This window comes from Hevea brasiliensis, chromosome 11, assembly GCF_030052815.1.
Source record: "Hevea brasiliensis isolate MT/VB/25A 57/8 chromosome 11, ASM3005281v1, whole genome shotgun sequence".
Lineage (NCBI taxonomy): Eukaryota > Viridiplantae > Streptophyta > Magnoliopsida > Malpighiales > Euphorbiaceae > Hevea > Hevea brasiliensis.
In genome coordinates, this window is record NC_079503.1 from 11,745,683 (window position 1) to 11,760,747 (window position 15,065).

At 34.9% G+C, this 15,065-nt stretch overlaps 3 protein-coding genes and 1 pseudogene across 6 annotated transcripts; 3 read left to right on the forward strand and 1 right to left on the reverse strand.

Annotated features, from left to right (window-relative positions):
- Window positions 1–212: 212 nt before the first annotated feature.
- On the forward strand, window positions 213–4,581 carry LOC110648386 (probable glycosyltransferase At5g03795). Of its 2 annotated transcripts, none has more exons than XM_021802598.2 (5): window positions 213–373; window positions 1,496–2,615; window positions 2,712–2,842; window positions 3,025–3,373; window positions 3,635–4,581. In XM_021802598.2, exons 2-5 carry the CDS (start codon window positions 1,548–1,550, stop codon window positions 4,295–4,297), a joined length of 2,211 nt encoding a protein of 736 aa, XP_021658290.2. In that variant the 5' UTR covers window positions 213–373; window positions 1,496–1,547; the 3' UTR covers window positions 4,298–4,581. The 2 variants fall into 2 exon arrangements, with proteins under 2 accessions (XP_021658290.2, XP_021658291.2); XM_021802599.2 differs by lacking the exon at window positions 213–373 and adding an exon at window positions 468–674.
- A 1,223-nt stretch (window positions 4,582–5,804) lies between these two features.
- LOC131170575 (uncharacterized) lies at window positions 5,805–7,529 on the forward strand. Of its 3 annotated transcripts, none has more exons than XM_058129878.1 (2): window positions 5,805–6,121; window positions 6,562–7,529. In XM_058129878.1, the coding sequence occupies exon 2, from the start codon at window positions 6,626–6,628 to the stop codon at window positions 7,442–7,444; it is 819 nt and encodes a 272-aa protein (XP_057985861.1). In that variant the 5' UTR covers window positions 5,805–6,121; window positions 6,562–6,625; the 3' UTR covers window positions 7,445–7,529. The 3 variants fall into 3 exon arrangements, with proteins under 3 accessions (XP_057985861.1, XP_057985860.1, XP_057985859.1); XM_058129877.1 differs by having other exon boundaries at window positions 6,611–7,529; XM_058129876.1 differs by having other exon boundaries at window positions 5,806–6,121; window positions 6,590–7,529.
- Window positions 7,458–9,182, forward strand: LOC110648383 (probable glycosyltransferase At5g03795). Its single transcript, XM_058129879.1, has 4 exons — window positions 7,458–7,605; window positions 7,976–8,324; window positions 8,674–8,863; window positions 8,959–9,182. Exons 1-4 carry the CDS (start codon window positions 7,508–7,510, stop codon window positions 9,021–9,023), a joined length of 702 nt encoding a protein of 233 aa, XP_057985862.1. The 5' UTR covers window positions 7,458–7,507; the 3' UTR covers window positions 9,024–9,182.
- Window positions 8,954–9,297, reverse strand: LOC110648384 (uncharacterized; annotated as a pseudogene).
- Between the last annotated feature and the right edge of the window lie 5,768 nt (window positions 9,298–15,065).

Sequence of the window (15,065 nt, forward strand, 5' to 3'; positions counted from 1 at the left end):
CATTAATTAAAAGGTACAATATTTATAATTTACACGGGATAATACTTGATAATGTTAGGGCAGATGCGCGTGGAGCAGAGCAGAGCAGCGCAAAAAGTCGACAATTCCTTGTGGGGGACCGTCAAATAGCGTGAAATAGGGGCGGGGCCCTTGGAGTTTGCTGTCCAAAACCGAATGGTTACTTTTTTAACGTTTTCTAATTTCTTAGCACGACCGGACAACAAAGAAAAACGCAAGAAAAGAAAAAGAAGCAAGCGTAAACCGACTCAACAGCTGCCCAGCTCACAGCTGAAGAAGAAGAAGGAGAAGAAGAAGCGGCAGCTTAAACCAACAACCTATTTGCCATTTTCCCTGCAATATACAGACCCAGGAGGTAAAATTCTTTTTCAATTTATTTATTTATTTATTATTATTATTATTATTACTGTTGCTGCTATTATTTTATTTCTATTTTTTTCCCAGTGAGAGTTAAAAAAGAAACTCAAAACAAAAAGCAGACCAGGTAGCTTTAGGAAACGTGCAATCTGAATCTACAATGGCTGTTTTTGACCTAATCCTTGTTCATTAATCTGACTCCTTTGCCAACCAGTTTTCCTTCATTTTCCCCTATTGTGACTCTCTCTTCTTACCACCCAAACAGAGCATAAACGATCTCTTACTCCCTCTCTGATGTGGTAATTTGCTCTTTTAGTTGTAGAATTTGCTTTTTCAATTTTGGCAATTGGAGTTCAGTATTTTTATTGAGAATATGTCTCTGGGATTTCTTTATTTTTGGTTGGAGTGTTTGCGTTGTTTGGAAGGAAAGAGTTTATTCTTTTGCAGTTTAGTTTGCTTGTATTTCCTTGTTTGGGTTGGAAAAATTTTATAGGGTTTGATTGCTGTTAATTTGTTGCATGATGGGGTCTTTTAGTAATTGATGTTTTTAGCTGAGAAGATATTTGTTTGGTGGTTAAGTTGTCAGTTCTCTGATGTCTAAAAGCTAATGCATTTTATTGCGATGTATCTTTTGCTTGTGATGATGACTGTTGTTGAAGGTTTTAGCTAATTTGGGGACAGCTGCATGATTGTTCACTAATTGCAATATTTGTTAGTTGAAATCTACCTTCCCTTTTTTTCTCCCACCCTTGTTGTCCTACTGGATTCTGTTGTTTTTCATTGGTTTTGATTTCATCATTATAAATTCTGTTCAGAAGCAAGAAATTGGGGGAAAGGGCTAGTTCATTGAAAAACTGCCATGATTTTGCTTTCTTTTTGGGAACAAAACAACGAAAACATTGGCATCCACATCCTTTGTTCATCATATCTTTTGTTGTAATAATTTTCATGGACATAGTAAATCTAAATAGCTTGAATTAATATTTAATCTTTGAGCCTCCGTTTTTGATGAAACTGAGTGCTGTATGTGCTACTTTCACTTTCTAAATAGAAGAGTTTATGCTTGCGGTGTCCTGAATAAATGAAAAGTTAACCTTCTAGAACTTTCTAAAATGTGCAGGGATGATATTTACTGTTACAAGTCGAACAGCTTATAATAGAGCAGTTTTCCAATGGGCCAAGAATTTCGATTTTGGTGTCCAATGGAAACACAGAGATTGCTATGGCTTGTGGGAGCGATGTTTCTTGTAATAATAACATTCCAACATTTTGAGCTACCATCTGACAAAATCTTTTCGTTTATATCTTCAGTTCATACAGATCAAATAGGAGAAAATGGTAACTTGTCAACTGATGGTGCATTATCTAAATCTGAGACAGTTAGTAACATGACTCAGTTAAATGGTTTGAACTCTACTGATGCTGATCATGACCATGAGAGTGCTGAGAATTATGGCAAAGAAAAAGATGCAGACGTAAATGAGAGCCTTTTATCAGAAGGTAGTGCAGTCTTAAACAATTCTTCTGGAAGAGACAGTCATGATAGAGACTCTTCACTTCAACAGTTGGTAAAACCAAATGTACACCCTGCTGTGGATTCTGTCAACAAGTCCGTGCTGGAAGAAACTCGACATACTTTTTCTCAAGAAAATATCAGTTACCCACCGGAAAACACAACTTCAGATGTAAGTAATGACCATGTATCAGAAGCAAGGGCAGACTTGAACAACTCTTCTGGGACAGACAACCATGATAGAGAGTCTTCATTTGGACAACTAGCACAGCCATATATACATTCTACAGTGGATACTGTCAACAATTCAAGTTTTAGGCCAAGACCGGAAGTAACTGAACAGAGTTTTTCTGAAGAAAATTCCAGTTTCTCATTAGAAAATACTGGAACCTCAAATTCTGGTCTTGAATCTATTGTGCCATTATTACCACCAGCAGATTCAACACCAAACATAACATTCCCAAGGAATGTGGGGTCTAATATTGTACCTCCTGTTTCACATGTTGATCCTGACCCATCTGCTGTGGATAAAGATGCAACACCCGGCATGGACAATCGTGGAAAATCAGGCAAACTACAAAATAATGTTACGGAATTGTATGATAATTCTTCTATGAACACCATTCTTAAGGTGAAGAAAAAGCCCAAATTGCCAGCCTCAGGGGTGATTTCAGTTTCTGAGATGAACAGCTTACTGCTTCAGAGTTGGTCTTCTCCTGGTTTGGTGGTATTAACAAAGCTTCTGTTCCGAGTTTTTTCTGAGGATAAACTTTTATATGGCAGTTGCTTAAAATTTTCTTTCTATTTCCCAATTTATTTGTAGAGACCACGATGGGTTTCAGCAGTTGACCAAGAGCTACTACTTGCAAAATCACAGATTGAGAATGCACCTATTGTAAAAAATGATCCAATACTTTATGCTCCTCTTTATTGGAACATCTCCATGTTCAAAAGGTAAGCTTGGTATGAATTTATTCCTTCTGGTGCACATATGTAGAGGGTCATGTATCTTTTGTGCTCAAGTTATCATTGGAAGGCTTGCATCTTCTACACAAACACAATACTTGGCGTCACTTAAGCAAGTCATTCAAGTGAAAAGTGTTATATTATTCAATTGTGTACCATTAAATTTTCAGGAGCTATGAATTAATGGAAGACATGCTGAAAGTATATATCTACAAGGAAGGAGAAAGGCCCATTGTCCATCAGCCAGTACTCAAGGGTATATATGCTTCAGAGGGATGGTTCATGAAGCTGATGGAGGCTAGCAAAAAATTTGTTACCAAAAAACCAAGAAAAGCCCACCTGTTTTACTTGCCGTTTAGTTCTCGAAACCTAGAGTTGCAATTATATGTGCCTAATTCACATAATCATAAGAACCTCATGCAATATTTAAAGAACTACTTGGACACTATCGTGGCAAAATATCCTTTCTGGAACAGAACTGAAGGAGTGGATCATTTTCTTGTTGCTTGTCATGACTGGGTTTGTTCCTAATGATTCCTTAGATTCCTTTTCCCATTCAAAATCAGTGTGGGGTTTTGGCATTTTCATGCATCTGGAATAATTCCATCTTATTCTGCATAGTGTCCATAATAATTCTCATTTTTTTTTCCTACTGAGATCCTGTTTGTTGCTGGTCGGGTGTTATTTATGCAATTTGTTTTAATTTATTTTTTAATTTCTGTATGGCTTATGATTACATATTTACATTGATGATTTTTCTAATAAACACCCCTTTCTCAGGCCCCAGCTGAAACAAAACAGCTTATGTCTAACTGCATAAGAGCGCTTTGCAATGCTGATGTTAAAGAAGGTTTTGTTTTTGGTAAGGACGTGTCTCTTCCAGAGACAAATGTACTTATGCCCCAGAATCCTCTTAGAGGTCTTGGTGGCAAACCTCCTTCACAGAGGCCAATCCTGGCTTTCTTTGCAGGTGGCTTGCACGGCTATCTACGACCAATGCTGTTGAAGCACTGGGCAAACAAAGATCCAGACATGAAAATATTTGGTTGGATGCCCAAGGTTCGAGGCAAAATGAGCTATGCCCAGTACATGAAGAGCAGCAAGTACTGTATTTGTGCCAGAGGTTATGAAGTCAATAGTCCACGAATCGTGGAGGCTATTATGTATGAGTGTGTTCCAGTTATTATATCAGACAATTATGTGCCACCATTTTTTGAGGTTTTGAACTGGGAATCATTTGCTGTTTTCGTCTTGGAGAAGGACATTCCAAATTTGAAGAACATACTCCTTTCAATCCCAGAGAAAAGGTATAGAGTGATGCAGATGAGAGTCAAAAAGGTGCAGCAGCATTTTCTTTGGCATGCTCGGCCTGTGAAATATGATCTCTTTCATATGATACTTCACTCTGTTTGGTACAATAGAGTTTTTCAAAGCCAGCCCTGATAAATAAGAAAAAGAATAAATGCAGATGTAGAAACTGTTTTTTCTGGAAGTAAAAGCAGGTCGTGAAGACAGATGGATGTTGAAAAAGTTTGGTTGTACAAATATAGCATTGGTTACATTGTTTTACTGCACATAAATTTCCTTTCCTTTGCTGTATATGCTAAGTTCTCTTATTCTTGTAAAGGGTTAAAAATTCACCCAGTTGAACATTTGTTAAATCCAATAAACTTGTAGCTCATATTTATGTTGAAATAAAGATTTGAGGCGCTATAGCATACCTTACATATGGGAAATTATTATATAGGTGCAGCTAATCGTACATAAAACACAATAAAAATCCATTTTAGCTTTTAAATTATTTTTAAATAGTCAAATATTAGTTTTAAATTAAATTTACTGTTAAATACAATAATCTCGAACCATTTGACCTGGCAATAAAAAATGAAATAAAATAAATATTAGAGAAAATTATAAAAAAGTAGTACATGATAGTCATTCATTTTCATTTTAGGGTCTATGATTTACACCGTTAGTAAAAGACGATTTTATATTCTCTTTTTATTAAAAGATGCTGACGTTGAACATAAATGTATTAATTTGAAAATTAAAAAAAAAGTAAAAATTATAAAAAAATATCTTGTGATTTTACTTATTTTTATTTAGTGAGATTTACTTTGTGATAAAATAATACCCTGTGATAGTATTTTATTAGTAAATATAATATTTTATCTGACGCTATCAATTTTAGCTGGCATTGAAATATTATTTTTAATTATTTTTATTAATAAAAAAAATAATTTACACACTATTAAAATATTCCATGCAAGAAAGAGATTTTATTTACTTTAGACATGGTAATTCCATAAGTGAAGTATGCTGATATGAAGTTTTACGTGAAAACTTGACTTTTGAAATCACTATCAATAGATTTTTGAACTTGGAGTTCACATCTTCACTTTCAGAATCACTATTAAAGATGATTTGATATAGCATAAACTCCAAACTTAATTATTGGATTAATATTACTGAGAATTTAAATAAGAGTAATAATTTTATCGTTGAAGCGGCTAGATTAAATCCGTGTTTTTAGTTGACTAACCACTTGTTCCTTCTTTTCCTTCTTTTATGAGGTGGCCGATACTGTTCTTCACTTTAGACTCGGCTTTCATCAACACCAACACTGCCTTGATAAGTTTGTAGCTAAGCTATCTATTAAACTCTATAGCGCTTCTAAATATTATGTCAAATTCTTTTAACTTAAAGATTTAAGTATTGTAGAATAGTAAAACTAAAAAATTAATTTAAAAAAAAAAAACACATAAGTAATTTTATAATATTTAAAAACAAAAAATTTTTAATTTACTTAATTTATTAATAATATAAATTTTAAAATATTATTTTATCACAAAATAAATTCTGAAATAATGATAAATTTAAGTAAGAGCACAAGGAATATTTTTTTTTTTTTTTTTTTTATTTTTATTTCACGTGAGCAAGCAGATTTATGTCGGCACCTTTATGCCCTGAAGTGAAAATAATTTCCCCTAAATATTATTATCATTGAAATTCCGAAACCCTTTTCTATGGCTTGCGGATCATAGATTACACTCCTTGTTTCTTTCTTCTTCTTCATCTCCTATTATATAGTAAATACCTTACAATACGTTCCCTAATAAATTTATATTTTCTACTCTTCCAGAGGAATGTAATAATTAGAAAATCTATTCAATGGCCCGATCACAGGCGACAGACCATTTTACTACCGTGCTTAAAGGTTTACAAACGGGCTATTATTCCTCTTTTCAGCAAGCTCTTCGTGTTCACGTAAGTACCGTGTCTTAATTTTTCTTTTAAATAATCATTTTTAGTTGTCGACGACTATCTGTTGGTTCTTTAGAATGAACTTTGGTAATTTCAAGTTGGATCATCATCTTGAATGCCTTTCTTTTGTTATTCTGTCTCCCAAGTCCCAATCCCTCTTGGGTTTCAAAAGGAATCCTTGAGAACTCGACTTACCCTTTAAAAAACCCATGAAAGCAAGAAAACTCATGCTTCTTCTGGGAAAATGCTGGTTTATTGGAGGACTTGCTAATTTAATTTTTTTTTTCTTTTTTGGGGGTTATTGCCATCTTTTTGTTTTTTTTTTCCCCTGGATCTCAGTATCAATTTGTTACGGCAACGTCGCTGAGATAGAGTGATTGTTATTTATTTTCTGATCACACTAGAATTTTTCAATAATGTTAAATGTTCTTTACTATTGCAAGACTTTTAGGTTGAAAAAACTCATTTCAGGCTCTTTGGTTCGGAGCACAGGCGCTTTCATGTTAAATGGATCGGGGATTTCGATTTCTATGTCAGGCAGAAGCCAGGAGATTACTTTTTCTAATGGGAGCAACCGCTGCTCTAGTTATAGCAACTCAATACTTTGAATTTCCATCAAGCAGAGTTTTATCCCTCTTTTCTATTGACAATAATATCAGCTTTTTGCCAAGAGCATCATCTTCATCAAAGTCTGAAATGCTAGGTAACATGACCCTTTCTAATGGTTTAAATTCAACTATTGCTAGTGCACCTCATGAGACAACAGACAGTAGTGAGGCCTCATTTGCCAAGAAACAAACTGCTGAAGGGAATAAATCCAAGGAAATGGAAGACAGCGCCAAGAGTAATTATGTATTAGAAAGCAATGGAGGTTCAGTTAACACTTCTGGAGTTGTTTCAAATGCAACTACATCAAAAGATCATGTAGAACAAAACAAAACTTCCATATTAGCGACGGGTGAAAATTCAGTCAATGGCTCTGACGTGAAGAAGGCCATGGCACCTGAGATTTCCTTCACAAATGTCACTGAAGACATTGCTCCAGCATCTGAAAAAAACAGAAGCTCAGATACAGCTGGCACATTTAATAAAGAAGAAAATTCCGGACCATTGCCAAGTAATTATTCTGTGTCTGGCAGTGGTTCTTCCGCATCTAAAGCTTCCACGTTGAAAAAGAAGTTCAAGAAAGCACCATCCAGAGTAATCTCAATATCTCAGATGAATGAATTGTTGCGCCAGAATCGTGCTTTATTTTCTGTGGTATGTAAGGACTTCGAATCGAAGTTTTGGTTCCCTGGCGTAAGCTCTGTACTAGATTTTGATTAATTTCCCCCTGCATCCCCAATGTGTTTTTAGAGACCACTGTGGCCTTTGGAGGTTGATCAACAAATGCTATTTGCAAAATCACAAATTGAGAATGCACCTGGCATAAGGAATGATACTATAGTTTATGCACCTATATATCGAAATGCTTCAATGTTTAAAAGGTATGCTCTTAATTCTGTTTATAGTGCATAAAGGTTTTTCTCTAAATCTATGTATTTTTTCCAGTTCTGAATGATCCAAATAAAGAACATATGATTGAACCATGGTGAAATTCTCATGGTATGTATTTCTTGTATATTTGCAGTCCAACAACAGATGGTGGAGACACCATTTTTGTCTTTTAACTTTCATTGAAATTCCTTTTAGTTCTTGAAGATTCAATTTCCTTAACTAGGAGCTTGCTGATCATATTAAAAGTTTATATTTTTTCTCATTAGGATTTTCAGGTGCTACAGTTTAGCACAATAGTTACTCTTGACCATAGTATTTTAGCTCCATTTTTAGGAATTCTGAGCTGGGCCTTACTTGCAGGAGTTATGAACTGATGGAGGACATGCTTAAAGTTTTCATCTACCAGGATGGAGAAAAACCTATCTTCCATCAGCCTATCCTTGAAGGAATATATGCATCAGAAGGATGGTTTATGAAGCTTATGCAAACTAACAAAAAATTTGTTACAAAAGACCCTAGAGAAGCTCATTTATTTTACATTCCTTATAGTTCACGGCTTCTAGAATTAACACTCTATGTACGCAAGTCACATAGTCGTACAAACCTCATTGAGTACATGAAAAATTATGTGGACATGATAGCAGCAAACTATTCATTCTGGAACAGAACTGGTGGAGCAGATCATTTTGTTGCTGCATGTCACGACTGGGTACGCTTTTAACTCCAAATTTTTATGTCATCTTCATTTTGAGGATTAGCTTAACTCAGTAAGCGAGTTCTGCAGTCCAGAGTTTGTAGAATTTCTGAAAAATTGTCTTTGCTTCAAATCCAATTTGACTGAATTTTTATGCTTATGGCTTATTTTGGCAAACCAACTATCATTTGTTTAGAAACAGTAACTTCATTATTTTCTACTGTAAATGCTATGAACAGTAACATAGAAAATAGTTTCTTCCTATTTTGCATGGTACCATAGCAACCCCTAATTATTTCATTGTGAAGCACCCTATGACAACCATTTCAACTAGAAATTATCTAACAAAACGGCATTTTCTCAGGCACCAGCTGAAACTAGGGGACTTATGTTAAATTGCATCAGAGCTCTTTGCAATGCTGATATTGATGTTGGCTTCAGCATAGGCAAGGATGTGTCTCTTCCAGAAACATATGTGAAATCAGCTCAGAATCCTCTCAAAAATTTGGAAGGCAACCCTCCCTCCCAGAGACCCATCCTTGCTTTCTTTGCAGGTAATTTACATGGTTATGTCAGGCCAATTCTATTGGAGTACTGGGAAAACAAAGACCCTAATATGAAAATATTTGGTCCATTGCCTCATGTGAAGGGCAATGCAAACTACATTCAATACATGAAGAGCAGCAAGTACTGCATTTGCCCAAGGGGTCATGAAGTCAACAGCCCGCGAATAGTGGAGTCCATATTCTATGAGTGTGTTCCAGTAATAATATCTGACAACTACATACCTCCTTTTTTTGAAGTCTTGGACTGGGAATCCTTTGCTGTTTTCGTGTTGGAGAAGGATATCCCGCATTTGAAGAGTATACTACTTTCTATCCCAGAAGAAAGGTATGTGGAGATGCATAAGAGAGTGAAAAAGGTACAACAGCATTTTCTTTGGCATTCTGAACCTGCAAAGTATGATTTATTTCATATGATTCTTCATTCAGTTTGGTACAATAGAGTTTTTCAAATGAGACCTGCTTGATTCCTTTTTTATAGTGATTTGAATGAGAAGCTGCAGCAATGTATAACCACAACTGGAATGCTGAAATGATTTCTTTATAAGTTTTGTGTAGGATACTTACTAATTGGTAATTTTATGATATTTAAAGGCCTTGGGTGCAGGAAAACAATTTGAATAATTTTGTAACTTTTTTTCCTTGGTAAGTGATTAGTTTGTATGCAGTGTGATGGATTAGGTCCATGCAAGAACTTCTTCCCTCAGCCCCTGCTGCCCCATGAGTCTGTCAAGACTCCTTTCATGTAAGAAGAACGGTTATTGGCCAATGTGGCTTTAGCCTTGTGCTAAAGTTGAGGTCCTGAGAATCTAGAGGTTTCAAGTTCTACTTCCATTGTTGTGGATTTTCAAGGAACATCCATAGAGAAAACACAGAAACTAATCTGCCATGACACAAGCAGTTAACGCAGCTGAGATGGGATCCCTACATTACCCTTAAAATATTGTTTATTTCGTGATATCCATATCTGATAGCCCCCCATAAAGAAAAAATGAGCTCCTCCAGAGATAATACATCAACTAAACCAGGTAGCCAATGCAAAAATGAAAGTCCGAGAAGAGTAAGGATATGTGAGAATCTACAACGGTACCATGTCTTTTGATCTCTATGACAACTATGAAAAAGCTGGACATCAGTTTCATTTTGAGTACAAAACAAGCATATAGGATTAGTAGAAGTGACCCTCCTTTGTAAAAGGCTCCTTGTTGGAAGGATATCTAGAGCAGCTCACCACATAAAATTATGAACCTTAGGAAGAACGATGAAGTCTCAAATACCGTAATACAAAATTTAATATGATTTGATGTATGTCTACCTTACCAACAATTTCACTCAACTCAACTCAGCTAATTATTTTCTCTTCCTCAAATACTTGCAAATCACTAAAAAAAAAAAAAAAACCTCTCAAAGAAACTCGTAAGTTTGGTGCACCTCTCTGCCACATACAGCATTCACCGCGGAACCACTTCGACTGTTTGTGCTTTCCACTCGGCCACTTGACTTGGCCATCTATAATATGCTTTTATAGCTATTGGACAAGAGTCCAACTAGACTCACAATTCCAACATGGATTCGGTCATTCACCGAGTTTAAGTAAACTTCCTCTTCTTTTTTTTTTTTTTTTTTTAAATTCTTATTTCTTTCTGATAAAAATTCTAACTATAATTAAATCTTTTTAACCTTCTTATTTAATTTAGTTTTCTGCTTTTAATTTAACTTAATTCCAACATTCTCCATCTCTAAGTCAAATAAAATTAGTTTTTAACACTCTAGCAAAAGTTGAATTTTTTTTTAGTATTTCCTTACCTCAACTTGCATTTTTTCAATTAATGTGTTTCCTTCCAACTTATAGATATTACTTATATTATTCTTTTCACTTTCATGATCATGAGAGTATCTTGGTTAACTCTCACAGTGTATCCAAAAAAATTAAGTTCATTTTGAAATTAAGAATATACCTCACTTTATCGAACACTTCCATATCACCGTGTAATTTGATTTTCACTTTGCCAACACCTTTACTTTCATCTTGTTTCTATTGGCTAACTTCACTCATTCACCCTTCTTCTCTTCAATTGCATCAAGTCACTCATTCTTTTGGCATATAAGGAATGGGTAAGAAAACATATATAATTACATTATTTATATTTAAAATAAAATATTTATTAAATTTGAATACTAGCACAATAACTATTCCTTTGTATATTACATGTCTACTAATCATGTAACACTCTACAACAACTCCTGCTGCTCAAACTCCAAGGGCTCTTCTATTCCTGTACTCTTGCAACTGGGGTTAGGGGAAAGGGGTGAACCTACATAAGCTCAATGAGTAACTAATAAAAAATATTTCATTTCATATATATGCAATGCATCATCTATATGAGTTTCACATCATAAATATTTCACATAAGATGGACTTGTCACCAGTGACTTTCTAAATCCAATATGCCTGGCTCACACAGAGGCTCCTCAGGACTTTCGTTTAACACACACACACACATATATCCAATGTGCCTGACTTATACAGATGCTCCTCAGGATTTTCACTTATAACATGAAATGTTTCATGCACCAAGACGCATCGTAAAATTCTCCTCTTGGATTTTATAGATCCATAACATACATAATATAACATGATCATAGACATGAGGGGAGTCAGTGGGTCATCCATAATCCATTATGCACCAACAATAATTATGCAACATATTCGTGTTCTAGATATATACACCCTAAATAAATATGACATAATGCATGAGGATGATCATAATTTAAATTAAAAAAGGTTTATATTTATTAAGGTTAGAATTACTTATCTCTTGTAGCCTATCAACTACCTAACTCAAACGGTAGCTATCATCGGATTCTTAATCTTCTGAGTCCCTCAAGCCTGATCCTATAAAATCGGATCCTATAGAGTTATACAAGGCTCTAAAACTCTATACATATAGTAAACATCTTATTCTAGGATCTTAGGAACCATAAAATTAGGTTTTAGATCCTTGGAATCAAAGGAAAAATAAAGTAGGCATAATCAAGTTCGGCTATCGAACCTTGGAACATTGGGTGTCTAATTTTGGCTAGTAGCCACTGCGCCTTTCCAAAGTTTGAGACTTTGACTGCCAAACCTAAAAAATTTTTAGATTTTTCGAGAAACTGCATGCTTTGGCTGCTGAACTTATAGTTTTTCATAGTTGAACCTAGGAATTTCTAGAATTTCCAAGTCGATAACCTACAAAATCCTTCTCCCAAAAATCTCAAAACTTATCCTAAAGTTTTAAAACATAAACTAACCACATATGCACGTCTCTAGGGTCTAAAACATCTTGAAAACATGCTTAATTCCCATATACATTAATCAAAAACTCAATTCCTATGTTTTTCTCAAACCCAACATAGCATATTCATGGATTTCTTCGAATCCATCAAGGGGAACTAGCCATTTAAGGCCCACAACACTTAAATATGGCTAAAATAACAATAAAAACATACAATTTCAACATAAATCACAAAACCCTAACCCTAACATACATAAATTTCCTAAAACTCATCTTAAAAGCAACTTTTCATGAAATCGAAGTTATAAAAACCTAATCTCTCATCAACTTTCTTAGATCTACCTATTAGATTAAGAAGAAAAGAATGTTACCTCTTTTCTTAAAACTTGGAGGTGAGAGAATCAAAACCCCAAAGCTTGAATCTACTCTCCCAAACTTCTAAATGAAAGAATGCACTTCCAGATCTTAAAAAAATCCATGAAAATTTCTTCAAAAAGCTCCTTGTATGCTTCAGTAGTTGAGAGAGAGAAGAAGAGAAAACTCAAGTATATTGGCAAAAAAATGAGTTTTGGTCCCTTTTATACCCTCAAGGTCGATGGACTTTCATCTGCCAAAAGCCTCAGTTCTAGCTACTAGAGTCTATTTTGTCCAAAAAGGGATTTAAGTCGAAAAAGGGACTTCGGCTGCTAAAACTCCATCCTTTGACTGCTGAAGTTCCTTCTGTCCAAACACACACTTAAAAACTTTTCTTTAATCAAAACCATTAAAACATTTTCATTCAATTTTTTAAAAGTATTTTGAATACTTCAAACACATGTACATAAACATATTTTTATATCTTACCGCCACTTTTTTGTCAGTGAAATTTTTAATTTTTATCAAAATATTCCATCAAAAACAGATATTCTGACATCAGAAAATAGTGGGTATTACATACTATTCCTTCTTGAATTATTTCCAAGTGGATTGCTTCTACCACGACTAGAACTAGCAACAAAAGCTCCATCATCATTGCTATTACTTGGCTTTTTGAACTTCTCATCCTCCAAGATCACTGCTGTAACCTACCCCACCTTTGAAGTCTCATTCCTAACTATTAGAGTTATTACTAAGCTTTTATAAGATTGTAGGGGAGAGGTTAGAAGAAGACTTTATCTTTATTATCTACCTTCACACTAACGCTTGTCAATTGGATAATTAATCTATTAAAAATATTAAGGTGGTCTCTCAAATCAGTGCCATCCTCCATTTTGAGTTGGTACAACTCCTTTTTCAAATACAAAGAGTGAGTACTTTGACATATATATAAACTCTCCAATTTCTTCCATAAAACAACTGGAGAAGTATCTTCGAAGACATTATACTTCACATTAGGAGCTAACGTCAATCTAATCATACTCATCATCCTTTGTTAAAGCTCCACCCAATCATCATTCTTGATGTAGCTAGTTACTTCTCTTTCAATGCTTTTATCAATCCTTGTTATACTAAGATATCTTTTACGGTGCTTTGCCACAAACTAAAATTAATTTTCCCATCAAATGGCTCCACCTCAAAATTTGGGTCACCATCTTTGACACATCGAACCACAGCTCTGGTACCACTTGTATGAAAATCACCCACACAAAATCAAAAGAACAGAAAATTTAATGTGGTTTAACGTAAGCCTACTCTACTAATAATTTCACTAATAAAGAAAAATAATTACACTAATTATTTTTCTCTCCCTCATATACCTACAAATCACTCACAAACAACTATTAAAGAAACTCACAAGTTTTGGTGCACCTATCTACCATATATAACATTCACCACGATACCACTTCAGTTGCATATGCTCTCCACTTGGCCACTTAACTTGGCCATAGGACTCACTTCGATCACTCACCGAATTTAAGTAAAATTCCTTTTTTTTTCTTATTTCTTTCCAATATAAATTCTCTCCAATTAAATTTTTCTAAACTTCCTATTTACTTTGTTTCCTAATTCTAATTTAATTTGAATTCCAACAATTTTATACTTAAACTGTAAAAATGAAAGTAGTGCTTCCTCCCCATAAAGATGTAACTCAAGAGCAACTTAATAACTGCTTTTCACTACATACCGTTCCCATTCTCATAATGCCAATTAGAGAATCATCCCTATAAACCATAATAAAAGGAATATATTAAATAGGCACAACATCCACAAAGAAAAAAATTACAACAATAGAGATTAATTCTAACACTGCTTTGTATCGGATGGTAGGATGTCAATGCAAGCCAATCCACTTGACCTAAATGCTACAAAGTGAGCCATCAAAACTAGGTTACTAAGCCATGCAAGGTAGCCTCATGTCCATCCTTTTTACCCAAACCTAACTCCATCCTAGCAACCCCGCTAATGTTAATCCCATCTAGCCCACTTGTCACCTACTCACCATAAATAGCAATCATAAACGTGAAATGAAGCCCATGCATGCACACTTCTATGTTATCATCTCCAGCCACAATCTCACCATCTTCTCTGGATATACACCCTCCCAACCAACTGTACCCATCTTGGAAAGGCTCTTCGAAGACCTTACTTCCCTTTACACCACATGAAGGTCCTCACTCCCTTTTCTGTACTCGTTAGTCTCATTTGTTAGTGAGTGCAACACTTCACCCAAACAACTGACTACTATTTCTGAAGGGCTTAAAATCTTTTTCAAATAAGAATGCAATAAAGTTCTATAACTCCTTGGGCCATTGGAGTTGAGCTCAGCTAACAGTATGCTTTTCTTCTCCTTCTCAATTGTGTTCCTTAATTAGAAGCCTTTTTTGGTGAAGCTCATAGTCAATCACCATATTGATGGTCCCTTAATCTAGCACCCTTAGCACATTTAGACACTGTGTCCTAAACGACCACACCTAAAGTAGAATGAGGATAGCCTC

Coding starts and splice junctions, on each gene's coding strand:
- LOC110648383 (XM_058129879.1), top strand. CDS start 7,508: ATGCTATTTGCAAAATCACAAATTGAGAATGCACCTGGCATAAGGAAT. Junction 7,606..7,975: donor AATGCTTCAATGTTTAAAAG/GTATGCTCTTAA, acceptor CCTTACTTGCAG/GAGTTATGAACTGATGGAGG. Junction 8,864..8,958: donor CATCCTTGCTTTCTTTGCAG/GTAATTTACATG, acceptor CCTCATGTGAAG/GGCAATGCAAACTACATTCA.
- LOC131170575 (XM_058129878.1), top strand. CDS start 6,626: ATGGATCGGGGATTTCGATTTCTATGTCAGGCAGAAGCCAGGAGATTA.
- LOC110648386 (XM_021802598.2), top strand. CDS start 1,548: ATGGGCCAAGAATTTCGATTTTGGTGTCCAATGGAAACACAGAGATTG. Junction 2,616..2,711: donor GGTCTTCTCCTGGTTTGGTG/GTATTAACAAAG, acceptor ATTTATTTGTAG/AGACCACGATGGGTTTCAGC. Junction 3,374..3,634: donor TTGTTGCTTGTCATGACTGG/GTTTGTTCCTAA, acceptor CCCCTTTCTCAG/GCCCCAGCTGAAACAAAACA.